The 23,016-nt window shown below is 33.6% G+C and overlaps 1 protein-coding gene across 6 annotated transcripts; it reads left to right on the top strand.

Moving 5' to 3' along the window:
• Positions 1-14,387: 14,387 nt before the first annotated feature.
• LOC114289298 (zinc finger BED domain-containing protein DAYSLEEPER) lies at positions 14,388-20,284 on the top strand. 6 transcript variants are annotated; one of them, XM_082903386.1, is made up of 3 exons: positions 14,401-14,708; positions 14,931-15,266; positions 18,020-20,284. In XM_082903386.1, exon 3 carries the CDS (start codon positions 18,065-18,067, stop codon positions 20,087-20,089), a length of 2,025 nt encoding a protein of 674 aa, XP_082759512.1. In that variant the 5' UTR covers positions 14,401-14,708; positions 14,931-15,266; positions 18,020-18,064; the 3' UTR covers positions 20,090-20,284. The 6 variants fall into 6 exon arrangements, with proteins under 6 accessions (XP_028088792.2, XP_028088796.2, XP_082759512.1 ...); XM_028232994.2 differs by having other exon boundaries at positions 14,931-15,029; positions 18,105-20,284; XM_082903387.1 differs by having other exon boundaries at positions 14,430-14,708; positions 18,105-20,284.
• The last annotated feature ends 2,732 nt before the right edge of the window (positions 20,285-23,016 follow it).

Raw genomic sequence — 23,016 nt, forward strand, 5'->3', positions numbered from 1 at the left:
GTCAAATTTTCCTCCATGAATCATGGAATGTTGTTTTCAAAAGTACACTACAAGTGTATATGCTAGGATGGCTGGCCATGTGATGTAGATTTGAGGGACTTTTCTCAATTATATATATATATATATATATACATATTGTAGATATTTTGAAAAAAAAGATTATAACATTGGGGTGTACTTTTATGTGTAAAGAATGATTTGGGCTCAAAATGTAATTAAAATAAAATATGTGGGTTTGGAATTGATTAGAATATGTATTTCAAGTGTAGTATTAATTAAAATAATGTTAGGAAAAATAATTTGGTTCGAATGATCTTGCTTTGAATTAAAAAAACACATAACCAAATGAAAATGATAAAAATCGAGAATTAAGATTTTCAACTACTAATCTAAAATTTGAGAGTTAAATAATTAATACTAGAGTGTTAGAAATGATTTCTAAGTAACCGGGATCGATTAGGGTTTGTACGAGGCTCATCTGTGATACGTTTTCAGTTCAAAGCTTAAATTTGCAAATAAACGAGGAACTAAGGGCTTTTATTATAATAATTCAAACATAAGGATCTTACTAGGATTTACAAAATTTAGAGATCTCGGAAGCTATCCCCCCCTAAACAAATTTCGTCCTCGAAATTTAAGTCGTTCCTCCAATCTGAAAAAAAGATTGTAGATAATTTGTTTGCATTGTATCCTCACGTTTCTAGCTAGGTTCATACTTTAATCATCTAGATTATCTTCTCCTCTTAAGTTCTTCTTTCTTCTGTCCAGAGCCACCAAAGGCCTCGTTCTAATAATAGCGTCTTTATTAAGTCGAATTTCCTTTCTAATTAATAATGTGAAAGGGGTACATAAATCTCTTGTGATTTGTGAAATTTTTGAACTACTTGTCATCTAGGTTACGATATTGTTGTTTCAATGTGAAGATCGTTTCTATCAATTCTTGAGTCGGTGATTGCCCAGGCCAATGAAACGCCTTCGTGTTTTGTAACGCCCCGAAATCAAAGACAATAAACCATCCATAATACTAATAAATGACAACAATGTAAAGATATAGTTTTTCTGAAATAAGTATCTTTCCATTTCATATGATCCCATGATACAAAAGGTAGCACATGCAGTTATACATTCACAAGTCCTAACCCTGAATCTATAGCATGTGTAACAAATTAATTATATGAAATAAGAGTTAAAACAAGTAAGAAATGCCTTAAACGCTTACAACTTTTCAAGACAATGTTTGGTTACAACAAAAGTGAGTTTTAAACTCAATACAGGTAAAGCCCTAGGCTTGTACAAAAATAATTACAACAAGTAAACAAAATGAAGCTCTTGCTCCCAGTCTTCTCAAGCTATTGCTTTGGTGGAGGCATATCATTAGCACCTGGAAATAATTTTCCTCATTGGGTGAGCCAAACCCCAGTTGAGACACTACAACACAGCTTGTGAATCTTAACAAATATATAAGGTAAATGTATATGCAATGCTCATGTCAAAACATTTTAACTTCTCTTTCCAAAACCGTGCAATGCCAAACTTATATCTCAAATCATGATATCATTTCCTTTACAATAGGAAATAGGGCAATGAATACAACAATGTGAATCTGTAGGACTTGTCTGCAAGTAGGCTACAAGCACTACCAATTTGTCCTTTTTACCGGTATTAACTAGAAGGCTCGACACCTAACTGCGCGAGTTTCTGGTCTTTCATCAAGGACACACAGGCCAACTTAATATCACAACTACACTCCTACGCAGATTCACCAAGATATTCATTTTTTTTTTCTCAAAACAACAACATTTTCAATATGTGTTAAATTTGCAACAATGCTTAATGCCATGGATGAGAAAATAGTTTCAATTTTCCTAATCCTCATGCAACTTCTACAACAATCATAATTATCCTACTGATAGCCCAAAACAGATATCTCTAAACAGATAATTAATTTCCACAAACATAAACTTTCCAAATTCCAAGATGTGAGTGGTAATACATACCCAACTCCACCATCCTCATCAATATCAATCTAATTCCACATTCCTAACATCAATTTTCATTTATTTATACAAAATCAACATTTGATATATCTATGGAAAAGCCCCCTTTTATTCCATAATCAATTCCAAATATCAAAACCAACCATTTGATCACAACTCAACCTCATTCCCAATCACACAACCATTTTCAAGAATCCATTTGAAAACCCCTCTATTGATTTTTAACCAAAAACTCTAGATTTGTCCAAAAAATCCCAAATCACAATATTATTTTAGAAATAGCAAATACCTAAGTTAAAAATCATAAGAAAGTACGAAGAATCCCTACCTCAAGCTTAGAAGACAAGAGAAGGAATGGAGAAACTTCAATAATGCCAAAACCCAACTTTGCTCCGATCACAAGAAAGCTCTCGGAGCGTTCTACATTTTCCTCAAAGGGACACAGGTGAAGAAATCAATGGATCTAGGTGTATTTGTAGAAAGAATATGAGCATTAGAGAGAAAAGCTCTAGATTTAGGGTTTTTAGAAAGTTTAGAAAGAAAGAGATATGAAAAAGTGAACCAAAAGGTAACTTCACAAACTGATATACACGCAAATCACTCGAGCGCAAGAAGTGTCGCTCGAGCGACCAGACACAATAAGTGAGATTGCTTGAGCAAATAAGTTTACCGCTCGAGCGAAGAATACAAACTTCTAGAAATTTTACAGACAGAGGACCATTGCTTGAGCTCAAGAAGGGCCACTCGAGTCAACACAGCTTGAGTGCAAGAATGACCGCTCAAACGCAAAATGCCAACTCCCAGTATCTCTACAGGCTTGCAAAAGTACTGAGAGTTCTCAAAAACCGCTCGAACGCAGGAAGTGTCGCTCAAGCGAAGAGGCCAAAATCTAGGCGGAAACTATTTTGAAAAACTAACTCCCGACCTGTTCCAAACGCAACCAAGACACTCCAATAACCAAACTCAATGAGGAATAAGGACAAATAAGACATGAACAATCATATAAAACAATAAAACTCAGATCCAGAACATCAACGGGTTGGGTTTAAACTAGAATCGCTATATGTTTGTTAAGAATTTATTTTTTTGATCCTCTAGTACCGATGTCTTTGCGTTCGTCAATTCGTTGAAATTAGGGAATCTGGTCTATCCCCATTAAACAATAAAGATATTCCACCAGATACATAAGTCATCTCTCTTGGTAACTATTGATCAGGGCTTGATGTGCGAGTGACGAGTCTATATCTAAGATGATGTTGGGGATTGATGCAAGGAAATACAATGAATAAAATATATACTCAAGAATTTTGAAGTGCGAATATAAAGGCACCAATACTTGGATTAACAAAAGACAATTTACACATTTATGCTCAGATTACAAAAAGTTCTGCACTCCTAAAAATTTGAGAGGTCTCTGCTTCAAGAAGAAATGAGTTTGATCCATTTGTTGGTTTCCTCTTAAATATCATAACTCCTCCAGAATTTGATTCTCAATGTGGTGCGAGATTTCGTTCGTAGGTACTGGTCCATTCTCAGATTGGTCATGGATGCCCAAGTTTGTAAGACTTTGGCAAGATTAGGATGTTGGTTCATTAATATGAAAGTAAGTTAAGTAGTAACTTACATTCATATTATGGGGCAGAGAGTATGGATGAGTTAAGTTTGAAGACTGTGATTTGAAAAGAGTAACACTTGGCAAAACTTTCAATTGATGACATGGTCAAGGTTATTCCGAAGTAATCATGATCAAAATCAGAATATAAGATGTTATACTTGGTAAAAAAAAATTAAAGTATTGAGTCGAGATAACAAGTTATACCCAAGATGATTGTGTTGACGATTCCAAGATGTTACACTTGGAAAGTTTTCGTAAAATATAAGAGACAATAAGGCATTCAACACTTAGCAAGAAAAAAAATGTAAATTTAACTATAAGATCTGTTCGATTACATCATAAGGCACTTCAGCCTTGCAAAAAACGAAAGTGTTTGTTCAAAAGATAAAGAGAAAATACAAAAGTAAGTAGAGAATAAAATCCTAAGTCTCTGGTTCAACCTCAATAGTAGCAATTTGAAAGGCCTTAGAAGTCTTGGTTGTAGAAGTGTCAGCCTCGATATCGACTGCAATCTCCTCATCAATCTCCTTAAATGTCTCCTCCATGCTCTTGTCGGCCACAACCTTGTCGGCCTCCTTGATTGAAGAGATGCTCTTGAAAACCTCATCATCATCCTTAATGAGGGCCAGGACCTGATCGTTCAAGGTAGGGGACTTGGCCCCAACAGCTGTCTCTTGGGTGGTCTCTCTCTCTCTTCCCTTTTTTCCATGCCAGCGATCTCCTCGGACTGAGTAGAGGAAGAAGGAAATGGTACATTGAGCTAATTGAGGCCCCGAAGTGGCGAATTCTCAAGGACAGACAACTTCATTAGAGCTGCGACCCAGCCGAGATAGGAGCCTTTGTTGCAGGCTAGGTTCACTTTCTTCTTGTACTAATCTCAGACATCAGCTTTGCCCTCCTTGTAGGCCTTCTCACCAGCCGCCTTGATTTCTTGGTCCTTGGAGGCCAGGGCTTCTGCCAGGTTCTTTTCGGCTTAGGCAATTCTATCCTCTGTGACTCTAGCAACAGCCTTAGCTTTCTGTTCAGTAGTTCTAGCAACCTTGATCTTGTCCAGCCGAGTTTTGATTGTAGCCTCGGCTTTTGTTGAGCTGATAGAGGTAGCCCGACACCTCCTAAGTTTTCTTAGCCAAGTCCTTCTTCATCAATTCAACTTTAAGAGCAAAGAAATGGACATTTTGAATGGACTGCAAGGAAAGGAAATGAGTTACTAAAAATTACTAAGTGTTATAAATGATAAATAATAGTGATATCAAGGTCTCTCTTTACGCTGTCCCCAACTTTGAGTAACTTGGCACCAACCCTTTCCTTGGGGAACTAGGCATCCTCGAGGAGGATATCACTTTCCCCCTCTAGCACCATCGACTTTGGGCGCGTATTGTTTGGAGCCTCGGTTCACTTAAAGGCTGGCCTTTTTCCAGCTGTCATTTTGTAAGTCAGCAAGCTATCATTGAGGTCATTGTCATCGGAGAAAGGAACCATAGTTTGTTTGGCCTTTGCCTTAGCCTTTTTAACCCTCTTCTGCTTTTAAATTAAAGGGGGAGATGGCATGGATTGGATGGTGACAACATCAGGGATGCCGCCTAGGAGATCTTCAGCTACAGCAGCTTTGCATCTTTTTTCTTCAAAAGTGACAGCGATTGTTACTCTAATGCCGATTCTAAATGCAGAAAGGGCAATAGGAGGGTTCTCTAGATCGTACACCGCCAAGTCAGAGCCTCAAGGTTCTCTACTGCGAGTCCTTCTTGTTGGCGCATTAGAAGGTCGACGACGATGTTAAAGCTAGGATGGTGGAATTAGTTGTGATAGAGCTGAGATAAATGGCTAGTTGACTGGGTCTGATGTCGAGACCTAGTCTGTTTGATAGGATGTAGTTGGAGTTGTTACTGATGGGGGAGTTTTGCTCTGGGATGTCGAGCAAAAGAGATTTGTAAGTTAGAATATAGTTGAGCAAGAAGGGAGCTTTTCGCTCATTGATTGGAAGTTCAAGAAGTTGGGTAAGATATTTTCGCTTGACGTAAGCCTTAGGGAAATATTTACTCTAATAGGGCAGATCTACAAAGCAAAGAAGGAAAACATTAGCATTTGATTACGTGTGGAATGTTGATTATGAAAGTGTGCGATCTAAGGCACTAAGTGATTACCCTTGTGATCCCTAAATATCCCTCTACACAAGGGATAGAGATGCATATTATCATCTGGAGCAAATTCCTAATTGCCCAAGACAATGAGATAGTCTTCCCCAACACCCTTGTTGGAGTCTAGAATGTCAGCTATCATTTTGTAGGCAGTGGATCTGTGTTTGAGGTAGCATGAAATGTCATTTGTGGACTTAAGGCTACATATGGCGTAACAATACTGGACATCGAATAGTGTGAGCCTAGCATTGTGTCGGCGACATAGCTCGGCTATACCATTGATAATTCTAAAAGTATTAATTGCTAGTTGAATGGGGTTGAGGCGGTAATAGTGCATCATTTCTTGGAATAAACTGTTAAGGGAGAATATGATTCCATCATTTACAATTAATACAATAGGAAAGGGAATGTAGTTGTCCCTAGCCATGATAGAGTCTCACCTGCTAATCTAATTTGGACATCAGCCGAGATGTCAAATTCTCGACAGAAGTTTTTTTTTATCTTAATTAGGGAATCTACCATCCACTTATGCATACCCATGATGTCAGAAAGGATGTTTATGGTGATGTTTACCCAGAGTGATTTTGGTTGCCGAGATATCTAAAACCTAGGGTTTCTAGGTGTCTTTTCTGAGTGATTTGGCCTGTGGATTCTAGAAATTCCTAAGAGTGTTCTATGTTATGTTTGCTTAATGTTCTAACAAATCCTAAGTCCTAATCTAAAGTGTTCAAGACAGAGGTAGATATGCAAGAATCTGGAACAACAAAAAGAAAGAAACTAGATTCAAAAGTTGAAGATTGATATGCAAGAACATACATGAAACATGAAGAACATAGAGGAGTCAAGAAGGAAGAAATGCAAGAGCATATTCAAAGTATAACTATCACAGTCGAGGTTGAATAAGAATGAGCAAAATCAAATGCAGAATTTATGAAAACAGGATGAGTAGGGATGGCTATGGGGTGGGTTTGTCATTCCCAACCCCCGTCCCCGCTTTCAAACCCCCGTCCCTATCCGAACCCCAACCCCACTATGGTTAGGAATTTTTTCCCTCTTCCCCGCCTCACGGATACCCGACCACATTTCAAATTGAGAGCTCAAACAATAAAAGTAATTCCTTGTATACACATTCAATATTCAAAACAAGAATATGTACAAAATCATATACCAAACCAATTCTAATCAATCAAACATACAAATCTATAAAATAATAAATAATAAATCAATCAAACATACAATAGAAAAAATAAAAAAAAAACTCAATAAGGAAATTTCCAGTTTATACATAAGTTCCTTTAGCACCATCTCATGTTCCAACAAATCATAAACAAAGTAGCTATTGTCAAGTTTTGTGAATCACAAAAACCTTTTGTTGTTATATACATACATACATATATATATATATATATATATATATATATGCCTACATTGAAAATAAAATATAAATAATAAGAAAAACCACAATAGAAAGAGGTTAACTTAAATAATCTATGATTGAGAAAGTATACAAATATATATACATATATATATATATATAGTATGTAAGAAGAGAGAGAGAGAGAGAGAGAGAAAGAGTAAAGAATATATATATATATGTATATATAGAACTTGAAAGAACTTAACATAAAACCCACTTTAAGAACTTAAAATAACCTATGATTGAGAGAGAATCGAAAAATATAGCATTGTAATTGTATACCTGTAGTATTTTTTCAGTCAAGAGAAGTGGACCAAATCTTCATGTGAAAAACCGAGAGACCAATAGGAACTTCAAACAACAAAGCAGAGCGGAACAAAGATTAATTTGAAGGTTTCTTATGTCTAATAAATAAAGGGGGCTTTTTATATATAATCAGAGCCTGAGACGTTTAGTATTCTTTTTTATATTTAATTATATTATATATTATTAATTATATCGGGTCAGGTTTGGATCGGGAAAGGTGATACCCGCCCCTGTCCCTGCCCCAACCCCGCTTCAGGTGAGCAAAATCTAATCCATCCCCGCCTCACATAAGTGTCAGGTCGGGTAAAATATGCCTCGTTCGAGGCGGGTATGAGTGGGCCCCTGCGGGTTCAGCTAAAATAGCCATCCCTAAGGGCGAGATATACATCAAAAGTGACCAGAATCAAAGATATGTGCAATGTTGAAAGGCAGAAATTCAAAGGCATAAAGAACAAGTGAAATCAAAACTGAAAATGAGGAGTTGAGAGACTTACAAGTCAGAAATGGAAAAGTGGAGGCCGGAATCGTGTTCACCGGAGTGAGACAGTCACTTTGATCGGAGCAGCGTGCGGAATGACCACCGTAAATGGAAAACGAATGAGTTACATCTTTGGAGCTTGAAGGGGCAACAATGACAAAAAAAGGTTTAAAGAGAGAGAGAGAGTCTGAGACAAGAGAGAGAGAATGGGGAACATGAAGTGAAGAGACGGAAAAGAGAGGGAAGAGTTTTGCAGGAAATACAAAAAGACAGCAAAAAGAAATTATTCAAATGCCTTGGACAAAGTGCTGAATTGACATCATCTGACGTCAGGCGGTGTGGACAGAGTTGAAACAACACCTTTGATTGATGGACGTGATGGGTATGCACCAACGAAGTGGTGCCACGCGTCTAGACGGTTTTGAAGTTTTTTTCAGAAATGAACTTGGACTTGTGGGTTCTTGAACTAGCAGGTCATAACCTTGGCTAGTAGTATGATCTCCATTGAGGTGATGATCTTAGACAAGATGTTGGATTTAAATGATATGGAACATGTTGGTTCTTGGTTCTTGATGAGTGGACACTTGAGTTCTTATTTCTAAACGTCGACGAGTTATGATCTCGGTCGGAAGAGCATCTTTCGTTATGTTGTTTAGCCAACATGTTAAGAGGGTAGACAATGTAGGTTCCATCACCTCAGGTTGCTGAGGTAATAGAACTTCGGGGGTAGCTGTGGGGACATATTTTTTGGGTTGTCAACGTGGCCAAGGTTGTTAGCCGAAGTGCCACGTGGATGAACCATGTTGCCGAGATATGATGCGATCATATTGGAATCGAGATATTCGGATAGAGGGCAAGAGTCCTAGATGGTTTGAGCCTCTTTGTTTGGATAGAGACTAGACTCTTAAGAGAGTTCGTTCTAATCCAGATTAGTAGAGTCCGAGATAGATGTTATCCAAAGGGATAGAGTCCTATGAAGTGATACTTCTAGAGGACGAGAGCACTACTGACTATAAAAGTAAGGCACCCCCGTGGGTTTAAAGTATGCTTTTGACTTGTGAATTTTACTTGTTCTATTATTTTTAAGAGATAAGTTTATTGACTTGATCGTCGAAGTGCCCCCGAGTGAAAAAGTCACCAGTGTTTATTGTCTTCTTGTGTACAGGTATTAGGCTTAACCTATTCTTTCATGTGCTTTACGGTGAAGTTCTTTAGATCTCGGCTAGGAGATCTAGTTTGGTTGTGAGGTTAAAAATCAACACCCACAGTGTTTATACATTAATAATTAGGCAACTCATAAAGGTTTTTTTTATGGTGAAGCTTTGGATTCACCTACTTATACAAGATTGGTAGAGTCAACACGACTAAAAGTCAAGTTGTTATATCTTGGAGGAGACAGGCTAATACATGATATTCTGCTGCATTGGAGAGTAAAAATTTTATCAACCAAAAAGGGCTTGAATCTCCTTAAAGTGAGCAAGATTACCACGTCTCAGTCCGATTTATTATATATTCATATATTTGGAGATGTGATATGTAATGCATATTTAAAATAGTGGGCGAGGGGTAATATTCGTAGATGTAGACAAATTTTCCAAATCACGTAAATCTGATATCTTCTCATAGTAATGACTTTTTTCCTCTTTTTTTTTTATTTTTTTTGACTCTACAATTCGTTATTTATTTTGATGGATACTCCAACATAATTCAATATTGATCATGGAAGGTTAGAATGACAATAATGTGTCAATATATATATCATTTGAGGGTTGCACAAATTGCACGTATGGCATGACCAAATAAATATGAAGGTCATGGGACAGTATACATTGGACACTATGGGCCTAGGAGCCCAAATGTTGTAGCTACGTATACACGAGTTGCCAAACATCAGAATCTTGGGATCAATCAAGCTTATCAATCGCGAATTTTGCTTCAGTATTCCCTCTTCATTTTGCTCCATCCTTTTACCCCCCTTTTTTTTTTTTTTCTTTTTTTTTTTTTCTTCTTCTTCAATTTATTGGTAACACTAATTGTGTGTTCCGAACTCACTTTGAGTGAAGATTAGTATCTCCTAGTGTCACTTTTAACTCAATTAAAACACTATATGTCACGGAAAATCATGGGAAATTTATATAAAGAAAACATCAAGAAAAATCATTTGCCCATCCATTTATATCTATATTATTATAAAGTGAAGGAGGCTATTGGTGGCGTTGACACAAATGTGCGTCATATTTTGGGTTTTTCCAAACGAAGGCGTCTGATGGTGTTGTTGACACAAATATTTGTGTCTTATATTTTAAGGTAGCATTTGGTGTAGTTTTAGAATCATAATTTGATAATAGAGTTATATTTTGAGTTTGTGAGTTGTTGAATCATGATTTGAAAGGAGAAAATTTGTTTGATTATTTGTTTTGAAAAAAAATTTGAATTGAGTTTTGAATTTTTAAAATAAGAAAAATTATTTGGTTATGAGTTTTGAAAAGAATTTTCAAAACTTAATTTAAAAACTTACAACTCATAACCAAACACACAACTCAAATCTCTATTAAAAATTCTATTTAAAACTCATAACCAAACTCTTTTTAAAATTCAATTAAAAAAATAATTATTGAAAAAAATAATTTTTTATTTAAAAAATTCAAAAAATTCATAAAATGTATTTAATTTAAAATATTAAAAAATATATATTATTTTTTGTTAAGAAAAAAGAATCAACTAGTTCTGTAAAATTACTTTTGATTGTATATTTGATTGGAAATTTTTTTTAATTGTTTTGTTTAAAAATGGTTTTTTATTTTTTAAAAATTACTGTGACAAATCAAATTTTATTTAAATTCTTTTTGTTAATTTTAAATAAATGGCCAAATAAATTGTCATTTTGGTCTTAAAAAAATAATTTCTCTATTTAAAAAATATCAAAAACAAATATAATTTTTTTTGTTTTTTAAATAACAGGTAGCAATTGCCAAAAAAAACTGTTCCGATCGACCGACTGAACGCCCAAGAGGATGTTCGGGCGGATGACCGGGTAGACCTAAAATTCAAAAACTGTCAGGAAGGATGTCTGGCCAAACGACCAGGTAGACCCAAAAATTCAAAAACTCAATGGTTACCAAGCATGTTTTCAAATGTGTTTTGAAATTTGATTTGGAATCATATTTTGAAAACTATAATCAAACAGAGGGTTGAAATGTGAGAGTGAAATCATGATTCTATAATGGAACCAAACAAAGCCTAAATTTTTTCAAAATACCCCTATATTTGGAGTTTTGGAAAAAATTATGCAAATAGGAGGACAAACCTTAAACACATCTATCTATCTATGTCTCTATATATCTACTATTATAAAGTGAAACTTATTAGTGGTATTGACACAAACGTGATTCATATTTTGAGTTTGTTCAAAATATCCTTACAATTACAGTTTTTGTATAAGTTATACAAAAATGAGAAAAAACTATGAACCTCGCGACCATGGGGTTAATAATGAAGGCTCTTAGCACTTGAACAATATACACTATATAAGTATTTATTTTTATCATTACTCTTATAATATATATTTTTTAAAAATTACACACATCGGAGCGCTAGCATGCAGTGAAATAAAATTATAATTAAAATCAATGATACATAACACTTCTTATAAAAGATGGACAACGTGCCAAGGTAGTAAGAGACCTATTAAGCACAACAGCCCAACAAAATAAAAGAAAATAAAGTTGTGGTTTGATGGTAACATTGATCTGAATACAATTATATTCCAAGTAATTGATAATATCACCTTGAAAGGGAAATGGCAGGCATAAGCAGGTGTGGATTTTTTATTTTTTTATTTTTTGTAATTTACAAACACATCTCTTGAGATTTCCTTAAATTATAAATTATTCCTTGTAATTTTAAAAATTACATTATACCCTATAAAGTTTCTAATTTCATAATAAATAGGTCATTTTATTAATAAATCATCAAGTTAATTAACAGTTTCTAATAATGTTAAAATTTTATTTCAATTAATAGTTCAGATAATTTTATTATTGTATAGGTGAACAGTTAGAAATTTTACTTTTTCAATTAATTCTGTTAAATAAAAAATTATGATAAGGAGGTATTTGTAATTTTCCAAACCATAGGAAATAATTCATATTTTAAGTAAATCTTAAAATGTGTATTTGTAATTTACTCTTTTATTTTTATTTGTTAACTAATGATAGCAAAATCATAGGCTGTGTTTAGTGGAGTTTTGGAAACTTAATTCTACACCTTAGTTTGAGTGCATTGTTGGGTTACAATTTTCAAATATTGATTTCACAAACACTTTCGAAAACATGTTTATCCGGTCATCTCCCGGATGTCTTTTGAACGTCCGCTTGGTTGACCGGAACAGTATTTATTTTTTGGCAATTGTTATTTTTATATTTTAAATAAAAAATATTTTCAGAGTTTTTTAAAAATTTTGTATAAGCTTTGAATAGAATTTTGGGTTGTGTGTTTGGTTATGAGTTGTAAGTTTTTTAATCAAATATCATATGTCACATCAAAAATTTCAAACTCAATTCAAAACTTTTTTCAAAACTCATAACTAAACAAATTTTTCATACTCAAATTATAATTTCAAAACTCACAAACTCAAAATACACTCTATTATCAAATCATAATTTTAAAACTCTACTAAACGCTACCATATATGTTCCCTTAGACAAAGTCTCATAAAATGATATATTAAATTAAGGGCTAATTGCACTTAATACCCTTACATTTTTGCTAAAATTTTATTTTGGTCGTCCTACTTTCAATTGTTACAATTATTCTTGGAAATTGCATTTCAATATAGCAGTGTTTCATGATGGTGCAACTCTACGTTGTGCATGGTGCAAATATATTTTTGTACTTAGCACAACTCTTCCAATCTGTCAGAGTTGTACCCAAAAAAAAAAAAAATCCACTTGTAGTGTACTTTTTTTTTCTTATACTACTTCATGTATGTGTTATTTTCCCATCATTCTTTTTTCTTATACTATGCATGAGGTTGATGAAAATTAAAAATAGATGAACCAAAGTGAGATTTTAATAATAATGCAAAGATAAACTAAAATGAGATTTTAAAAGTGTTAATGAATAGAAATTTTTTTTCACATATCACTCACATGAAAAGTTTTGTCAAGTTTATTAAAATCAAATAGATACGAAGGTGACATTAAAACTTGATTTAAAATGTAAAGATTTGATTGTAGCAATTGAAAATAAAAAGATCAAAATAATATTTTAATAAAAATTTAGCAGTTTTAAAGTATAATTAACCCTTAAATTAATTTAGTGCGCTATATTAAAGGATCAAATCAAATATATCATGCAGTTGCAAGTTGACCCTAATTATAAGAATCCTGATAATAACAATATGATTGAAATGTTCAAATGGTTGAATATATACCAGTTTTATACTTGTAATGCCAATTCATGTCTCAAACATTTAATTAATTTTTTAATGAAACATTTAATTGAATTACATAATAATAAATTAACACATGACTAATTTTTTAGGTTTCCATTTAACCCTAAAAATATTAAAACTCCGTTTGTTGGGGTGAAAAATATTTTATGTATTTTTTGGTATTTGGTATATGGAAAATGAAAATCAACAAAAAAAAAAATTCATGATCAATGAAAAACAAGCTTATTTAGGTAGAAAATATTTTCACTTTTAAAAGATGAAAAATATTTTTCGGATTAAAATTTTATCAATGTCACGACACCACCATCATCACAGCCACCGCTACTATCACTGTCGCAATCACCGCTATCATCACCCCACCATGATGCCACTACCTCTACTTCCACCTTCATTCCACCACCATTACCACCAAACATAGAAAAATGTTTTGTCGGAGAAATATTTTTTTTTCCTAATAAGATTGATGTCTTACTAATCAAAAGCTCTAACTAAAGCATTTCAATCCAAAAAAACGAGATGTATGCCTATGTTCTCGCTCGAGTTAAAGTTCAGTTTCAGTTTTAAGTTTACAATTGCTTGAATTTATTTAAAATAAATAAATAAAAACATTGTTTTGATAAATGTCCCCCAATTAATGTTAAAATTATTAAAATACCCTTGACAAGCCACATCCATGGAAGAGTCATAGTAGTCCAACTCCAACTCTCCAACCCAACTTTACTAGATGTTTATTGGTCAAACCCTCCTTCAATCCAAGTTGGATCAAGTCTTTAATAAATTTTGTTGCAAAGTCCCAAGATTGAAATTTCACAGACATCATTGGGCTAAAATTGAATATGGTTTCTTCAAATTAATCTTCCCCCCATGTGGGCCCTCACCATAAATAATCCACTACATCCTGTGGGCTACACGTACACCTCAACCCCATCTAAAAAAGTCTAACAAAACCCTAAATGGTGGGCTATATATATCTATCTATCTGACTATATACTAAACTATATATATGACCACTTCAAACAATAAATTGGACCTCAAAGTCCAATCCAATCCACTTTATTTTCTCTCTCCCCCCAAATTTTTTTCTCCTCAAAAGAGTCACATCTATACAGCCAACCCCCAACCCAAAGGTCCAATTACGTTTTCTCGGGTTCAAGCCCAATTCTCTCTCTCTCTCTCTCTCTCTCTTCGGCGAAACCCTAGATCTCGAGCAATTGCAGAGGAGCTGAAGATTGTTCTCGGAGCCTCTGGTACACACAACAGATCGCATCTGTTTCTGGGTCTTTCTCAGAATCACCGATTGTGCAAGTAAGAACCCTAATTTTTTAGCCAAACCCTAGTTATTTTGAGTTCTGATGGAATATTTGTTTCTGGGTTTTGAATTCAGTATGAATCTGTGAGATGTTGTAGATTTATTACATAGTTCGAAGCGTAATATATGACTGTTGTATTTGATTTTGTTGTTTTGATGGTTGTTTTGTGATAGTTGTCATTTGGGGGTTTTGATTTGTTCTGGGCTTGTCTCTGTAGATTTGTTTGGAGCCCAAGGTTGATTGAACCCTAGATCTATTTTCTCTTCTCTTTCCTTCGGCTGCAAATGTTTTCAGCCCATGGATGCAGGAAATACCGGTTTTACCCTTAACTCATGTCTTGTCTCATATGGGCTTTTCTCAGTGGGCCATACATACATGAACTGGGTTTTACGCACTTGAAGTTATTTATAGAAAAGTATGCAATAATACTCTAATCTTCACTGTAAATCCTTGATGGCCCTTGCAAGATACTACTGTTATAAGGTGGGCCCAGTTTATGTGTTCACTATTGAATTCAGTACTTTGGAATCATAGCAATCTAGTAGTGATGAAGGTTTGTACTTTTTACCCTGGTGCCCTTTATGTATCTAGTACATTAGGTGAGAGTGAATACATAACCCTCTCTATTCTATTCTATTCTATTCTATTCTATGGTGTATGTTCAATTGCAGACTTAATCAATAACGTTGGGCAATTGTTTGGACTTGATAAGCAAGTTAAGCAAGTTTGGGATTTTAACTTTTGGTAACTTGTAAACATTGGTTAGTTGGTTGTTCAATGTTTATGGTTTGGATTGGTTCAGTTGCACAACAATATAGAGTTGGTATGTTTGACTTTGGGTTCCAAAAAACATGGAACTGACTGACGTTGATTCAATTTTGGATTTGTCTCTGACTCAAATCCATGGCCACCCCTTAGGAAGCAAATGACTTGTCAACACAATAATTTTTTTTCTTTTTGAATGCAATACATGACAAATGGGGGAGATGCATAAAATATATAGTTTTATATGTTATATATGAATGTGTCGGTTACAGATAATAAAAATATACGAAACTACATTTATTCTGATAAATTTTTAGTTATTTTTATTTTTATTATTATATCTTAAGTTATTTTGTTAAAAAAAAAAATAATAATAATAATAATAATAATAGTAATGTATGTGTGTGTCCCATAAGTATCCAAAATGTGACTACTCTAAAACAAATTATTTAAAAAATTAATATGACAATTTTGGACGAGTGCCTAACACATCAGGAAGTGTTTGACAAATGTCTAGTCTAACACGGCACTTTTTTAGAAGTGTCCATATATCCTAGGCCACCACTTTGAACATCCAATCCCAATATTAGGTGCCTTATATGACTACCTTGATACTGTATTAATAGTAACATCCGCCCTCGTTTGGCAAGTGGCTTTTTTAGCCAAAAAGTCACTAAAAAAAGTCAAAAAGTCACTAAAAAAAATCAAAAAGCCAACAACTCATACCAAAAAGTCAAAGATTTCCGTTTCTCTCTACTTTTTGCACATATTTTCGTAAAAAGTCAAAAAGTCATCCCAAATATACTAGTATTTTTTACATCACATTTTAGCCAAAAAGCCAAAAAATTACTAAAAAAACCTGTTCCCAAACGAGGCCTAGTCCAATACAAAAATGGAGCTAAGTAACCATGTCTGATAAAGAAAAGAAAGCTAAATAAGGCCTCTTCTCCTTGGATGGATTGTGTTTATATTCTTGGAAAGATTTACAAGGAAGCGTGTTACAAACAGTCATGGCATGTAAGGCAGCCCATGATCATCATATAGGAGGCCACATTTGGTGTTATTGTGACACTACTTATATGGTAAAAATGCTGTAAACGTAGATGCCTAATATTGGAGATCTACTAAGGTGGCCGCTCTCTTGTAGTTCATGATGCACGCAACTTCTTGTTGAGTTTTAATGAATTATTGTTGGTGCTGTTTGATACAATTATATTGCTGCTTGATAACTTTATTATTATTATTATTATTATTATTATTATTATTATTATTATTATTATTATGTTGGGAGTCTATGACAATGTGTGGTGTAGTTTTTGCTTATAACTTATGAGGTAGAAACAACTTAAATTATCTAGAAAAAACTTATTATTTAGAAGCTGGGGGAAAGAGGGCTTTTAGCTTCAACTTCTAATTATCAACTTGCAGCTATACCAAACAGCCCTATGTTTCCAGTTGAGTTATCTATTTTTTGTTGTTTTGATGTTTGTTAATAGAAGCATGTTTTCCGATGGTGTGTTCCTTCTTATTTATTGTTTGCTTAAACTTTCAACCTAGGTGCTTGTTTCATGTACTTGAATTGTTATCTTTTGGTTTTAATCTTCTTAGTTAGACTTTGAATTCTAAAAGGTGAATTGCAGCTTTAAGTCCAATCGGAGTGTAAAATGTAAAAATCGTTTAATTTGAAGTTAAATTCTTTTAGTTTTGAAAACTATAAGCTACTATCTTTTGGTTTTAATCTTTGTAGTTAGACTTTGAATTCTAAAAAGTGAATTGCAGCTTTAAGTCCAATTGGAGTGTAAAATGTAAAAGTCGTTTACTTTGAAGTTAAATTCTTTTAGTTTTGAAAACCATAAGCTACTTTTTTGAGCACTCTTCAACTTGATCCAGGATCCAAGCATTTTAAAAAGTGCCCTAGATAATAGAAGTTGAAATGAGGTAGTTGAAATTTTCTAAGTTTTATGGAAAGTGGGATGGTAACACATCTCTCTCTTCCTCTCTTCATTAGTCATGGCATACTATCATTGTCACACAATGATTTTTGGTGCATCTTGTAGAAGCGTAAAAGCTTTTCCTGATCAACTTATCAGAAGCAAAATTTTCATTCTTTCTTCATTTGCAGTTTCATCTTTTTAATTTGCCTTTTTAGTCTCCATTGTTATCTGCTCTAGTCAGTATCTCTGATGGTTTTGTATGGTCGGTCCCCTTGGTCTGAAGTTTCTACTCATTTTTCTCTGGTCTCCATTCACATGGAACCGGGGGTTTCCTGTTAATCATTTTAGCAATACATATAAATGATGCCTAATCATTAGTGGCTGGAGATGTAATGCTTATTCATCATATAAGTTTTGCTCTCGTCTTCTTATAAATATACTGCTAATTTTTCATGGTTTTATATTGATTATATGTTTGGCGGGGTAAGAATTGCATTTTGAGCCTTTCTGTTCTGTCCATTCACTTTCATGAAATATTCTGGTTGTCATAGTATCGAAATCTTGTTTTAGTTATAGGCCTTAATCTAATTTCTAAATTCACTTTCAGAATCAGTTTTGCTCCCTATAGCAGGACTTCGTTTCTCTTCAGAGAATGGAAACCCCTACTGAGAATAATGAACTGGTCGTTGCAGAAACACAGACGCCTAACAAGCGGAGGAAAAAGAAGTCCATAGTCTGGGAACACTTCACCATCGAAACTGTGAGCGCTGGATGTAGAAGGGCATGCTGTAAGCAATGTAAGCAATCATTTGCATACAGTACAGGTTCAAAAGTAGCTGGTACGAGCCACCTCAAACGCCACATTGCCAAGGGGACCTGCCCAGTAGTCCTTCGGAACCAGGAGAGGAATCAATTAACTCCATACAGTGCACCGTCAAAGATGGGTGGAATTGGGAATGGTACTGAAACCCCGAAACGACGGTACAGGACTGCTGGCCCACCTTTCTTTGGGTTTGATCCTGACCGTTGCCGCAATGAGATCACTAGGATGATCATCATGCATGATTACCCACTTCATATGGTTGAACATCCTGGCTTTGTTGCTTTTGTCCAGAGCCTTCAACCACGATTTGATATGTTGAGTTTCAACACCGTCCAAGGGGATTGTGTAGCAACCTACCTAAGGGAAAAGCAAGGTCTTCAGAAGGTGATTGAGGGAATCCCTGGACGAATCTGCCTCACACTCAACTTGTGGACTTCAAGTCAAACCATGGGCTACATGTTTCTAACCGGACACTTCATTGATATTGATTGGAAGTTGCACAGGAAAATTCTCAATGTCGTGATGGTTCCATATCCCGATTCGGATTCTGCTTTCAGCCATGCCGTTGCTGCTTGCCTAGCTGATTGGGCTATGGAGGGCAGGCTATTTTCTCTCACTATAAATCAACCCTTGAGCGAATCTGGAATTGAATATCTCAGAGCTTTACTCTCCATTAAAAACCCATTGATGCTTGGTGGTCAACTGTTGGTCGGGAATTGCCTTGCTCGTACTTTAAGCTGCATAGCCCAAGAAGCATTACAGGCGGCAGAGGAAACCGTCAAAAAGATAAGGAATAGCGTGAAGTATGTGAAGACATCAGAATCCCACGAGGAAAAATTTCTCGAGCTAAAGCAACAACTCCAAGTTCCTAGCATGAAAAGCCTAATTATTGATGACAAAACACGATGGAACACAACATATGAAATGTTGGTTGCTGCTTCTGAGTTGAAGGAGGTTTTTTCTTGCTTGGATACCTCTGATTCTGATTACAAAGAAGCCCCGTCTATGGAAGTCTGGAAGCAAGTAGAGACTCTCTGCACGTACTTGAAACTGCTCTTTGACACTGCTACCATCCTAACTGCTCCAACTATCCCACCCACAAACACATTTTTCCACGAAGCGTGGAAAATCCAGTTGGAGCTAGCACGCGCCATCCAAAGCGAGGATCCATTCACCTGCAACATTACTAAACCCATGCAAGAAAATTTTGATAAATACTGGAAGAATTGTTGTCTGGTTTTGGCTATTGCAGTCGTTATGGATCCCAGGTTCAAGATGAAGCTTGTTGAATTTAGTTTCACGAAAATCTACGGTGATGATGCTGCAACGTATGTGAAAATCGTCGATGAGGGAATCCACGAGCTCTTTCTTGAATATGTGGCACTCCCTCTGCCTCTAACCCCTACTTATTTGGAAGAAGCAAATGGTGGTGGAAACATGAAGCCTGATGAGGCCCAAGGAGGAGGAACGCTTCTTTCGAATGATGAACTCGGTCTTACAGATTTTGATATGTATATCATGGAGACAAGCAGCCAGCAGTCGAGGTCAGAGTTGGATCAATATCTGGAGGAGTCTTTGTTGCCTCGTGTCCACGAGTTTGATGTTTTAGGCTGGTGGAAGCTGAACAAGACGAAGTACCCAACACTCTCCAAGATGGCTCGTGATATTTTGACAATGCCAGTGTGTACTCTTGGATCTGACTCGGTTTTCGATACTGTGAGAAAAGAGATGGACAGCTACCGGTGCTCTTTGCGACCAGAGACAGTGGAGGCCCTTATATGTGCTAAGGATTGGCTCAAGTGTGAACCGATAGAGACCTCGAATGCACTTGTGAAAATGGAATTCCCCATTTAGGGTTTTATTCATGATCAGGTTGTGTTCTTAGACTATGTATGATGATGTTAGGTTGTGATGATATTACTCATTCCTAGACTTGTATAATTGATGATCCTCTTCCTTCATTCTTGGTATTAGACGGTTTTGCAAACAGGGAAACCATATTTGTATCATTTTCTATGTGGATGCAATTGACATTAGGGTTTATTCTAACATTAATTTCCTTGATTTCATTGATATCATGAAAAAAATATCATAAAAATGATTATGAAATATTCTCTACCGTTAGATTACACATACAAAAAAGCATTGTACACTAATTAAAGGATGAAAACTCTTCATAAAGAATTTCATAATATTTTTTTTATAATCCTTAATATTATTCTTTTTGTGTTGAGCATGCTCATAGGAGATCATTTTTTATTTTTTTCTTTGATAAACAATCTGTTGTAGGAGATCATGAAGTATAGAACATGTGGAGTTGTGATGTCTATTGGTTATCTTCAGTAGGCATCAATTACATGTTTACTGTTAATGGCATCGGCCGTAGTGCATTCTTGCAACTGGTCACATGCACCTGACATAACCTCAATGTAGTATACTATTGCCAACTGCTGATGCAACATTACTTTAATTGACTGGAAAGAAAATAGACAAGCTAAGGGGGTTGGTTGATAATTCTCCCGCGACCCTCTCAACTTGACTGTAATACAATGTTAGATTAGTACTAATTCCAAAAATTGAAACACAAAAAAAATGAACTTAACAATTAACGATTTAACAAGTATACGAAGTTAATAAACTGTTCATAATACACCACTTGTTATGGTTTCGTTGGCCCTTTTGTTATGGCACGTGAATGTTCTATACTCAAAATCTCTATATTAGATAAGGCAAATGAGATTTTTAATCCACAAATTTTGTGGGAACTCTATTATCTCAATCTTAATTTTCTAATTTTTTGATTTTAAAAAAAAAATGTAATATTTATTGATTTCTCCCAATCCATAACAAGCCTTTTTGACTTCTCTCATACCTACTGCTACACTATTTTCAACTTCTTTTATACACCATTAGTAATGAGATTGTTAAATTATTTTTTTTATATTTTTATAAAAAATCTTTAAAAAAATAATTTGTATATTAAAAAAATATTTAAAGCAAATATAAATTCTTATTAAATCAATCAATCTATCTATCTATCTATCTATCTATCTATATATATATATTATATAAGTAAAAGTGGATATACTATTATAATTGTAAAATATTGTCATTTTATTAAGGTTGAAAGTTGTAATTCTTTTTTCTCAATTTTTTTATTTTTTCAATTTTTTGTTAATACGTGTTACAATATGATTGGTCTGTAAATTAATTTTATATTCTTAAAATAAAATTTCAAATTTGGATTCTTACTTAAATCATGTTACTATAATTGGAATGAGATCAATATTCATTTCTTAAATTTTGGATCCTTTTTTAAATTATAAAATAAAATTTCAAATTTAAATTCTTCTTCAAATTATATTACTACAATTAGAATGAGATCAATATTCACATGCGTCATAATATTATTGGTCTAAATATAATTTCTTTTAAATACATGTGTTCAAATTATTAATTGCTATAATTTTTTTTTTCCTTTTTTTGTTTTAAATTTTATAAAAAAAATTAATCCTTCTATACTATAAGAATTTGAACAATAATATTTTTTAATATATATATATATATATAATATTTTTTAATATATATATATATTTGACAAAAGTACAAAACATAACTTTTTTAATTACTTACCAAACATCGTGGATTTTGTTAGATTTTGTTTTGTATTTTTTTTATTTTTTTAATGTCAATTGTCGATTAAAGAACTTAGAATAAAGAATAAAGAGATATCTTTGGCTCAAATTGTTAAAAAGTTACTTTTGCTAAAATAAATTAGAAAGAAATCTTTTTTTTATTATTATTAAAAGTGATAGTCTGTTAAACTTTTTGTATTAAAAAAAAAAAGAAAGAGTTATAAGTGATAATTTATTATTCATCTAAAATTATTTTCAGATTAGATAAAAATACCATATTAAATTTTCTTTTTACCTTTTTTTATTCAAATACTTTTACTTTGTAAGGAATTTGTTTTTATTCTATTTAATATTTTATTGTAATTTCAAATTAAAAAGAATTTCTAAAAAATCGTATTTAAATTATTTATGTCATTATAAAAAGTAAATTTTTTAATATCAACTTCGTGGTAGTCTAGGAAGTACTAAATAAGTATATTTTTTTATTTTTTACAAAAATATGTACAAAAAGTAAAGATGTGATGTGACTCAAAAAAGATAATTAACTATATTTTTTTACTTTTTACGAAAAGATGTGTAGAAAAGTAGAGAAGTAATGTGACCCAAAAAAGATAAAAAAAAAGTGCGCTAATATGACACTTCCTAAACAACCCTTTATTCGATAATCCCTTTCTAAAAGGTTTATTTTTTAAATATTTTCAAGAAAAATTCTATTGAAAATCTTAAGGCCAAGTTTGGGAAGACTAAAAAAGTGTACTTTTTGTCTTTTTGGACTAAAAAATTGATGTTGAAAATATGGATGTTTGGGTTAACTTTTTGACTTTTTATTGAAAAACGTGTAATAAAAAATTGTAAAAATTGATTTGTAGGGAAAAATTTGAATGGGGAGTTGTGCAGCCGTAATTGTTGACTTTTGGTGAATAGTGTTAACTTTTTAACTTTTTGAGTAACTTTTTGACTTTTTGACTTTTTTTAAAGTCCCCAAACTTGGCCTAAGTATATTGCTTTTTCTTTTGTTCATTAATATTAAATTTTTAATTATCTTTATTTATTATTTAAAAAAAATAAAGTAGCAAATAATTTATATATAATTTTGTTTTGGTTTCTCAAGTTATTTGGTGTTTCTTCCCAAGTCCACTCAAATTT

Source organism: Camellia sinensis, chromosome 13 (assembly GCF_055761805.1).
Source record: "Camellia sinensis isolate YWXY chromosome 13, ASM5576180v1, whole genome shotgun sequence".
NCBI lineage: Eukaryota > Viridiplantae > Streptophyta > Magnoliopsida > Ericales > Theaceae > Camellia > Camellia sinensis.

Bases quoted from the DNA above. Each gene is read 5' to 3' on its own strand.
- LOC114289298 (XM_028232991.2), top strand. From the start codon at position 18,065: ATGGAAACCCCTACTGAGAATAATGAACTGGTCGTTGCAGAAACACAG.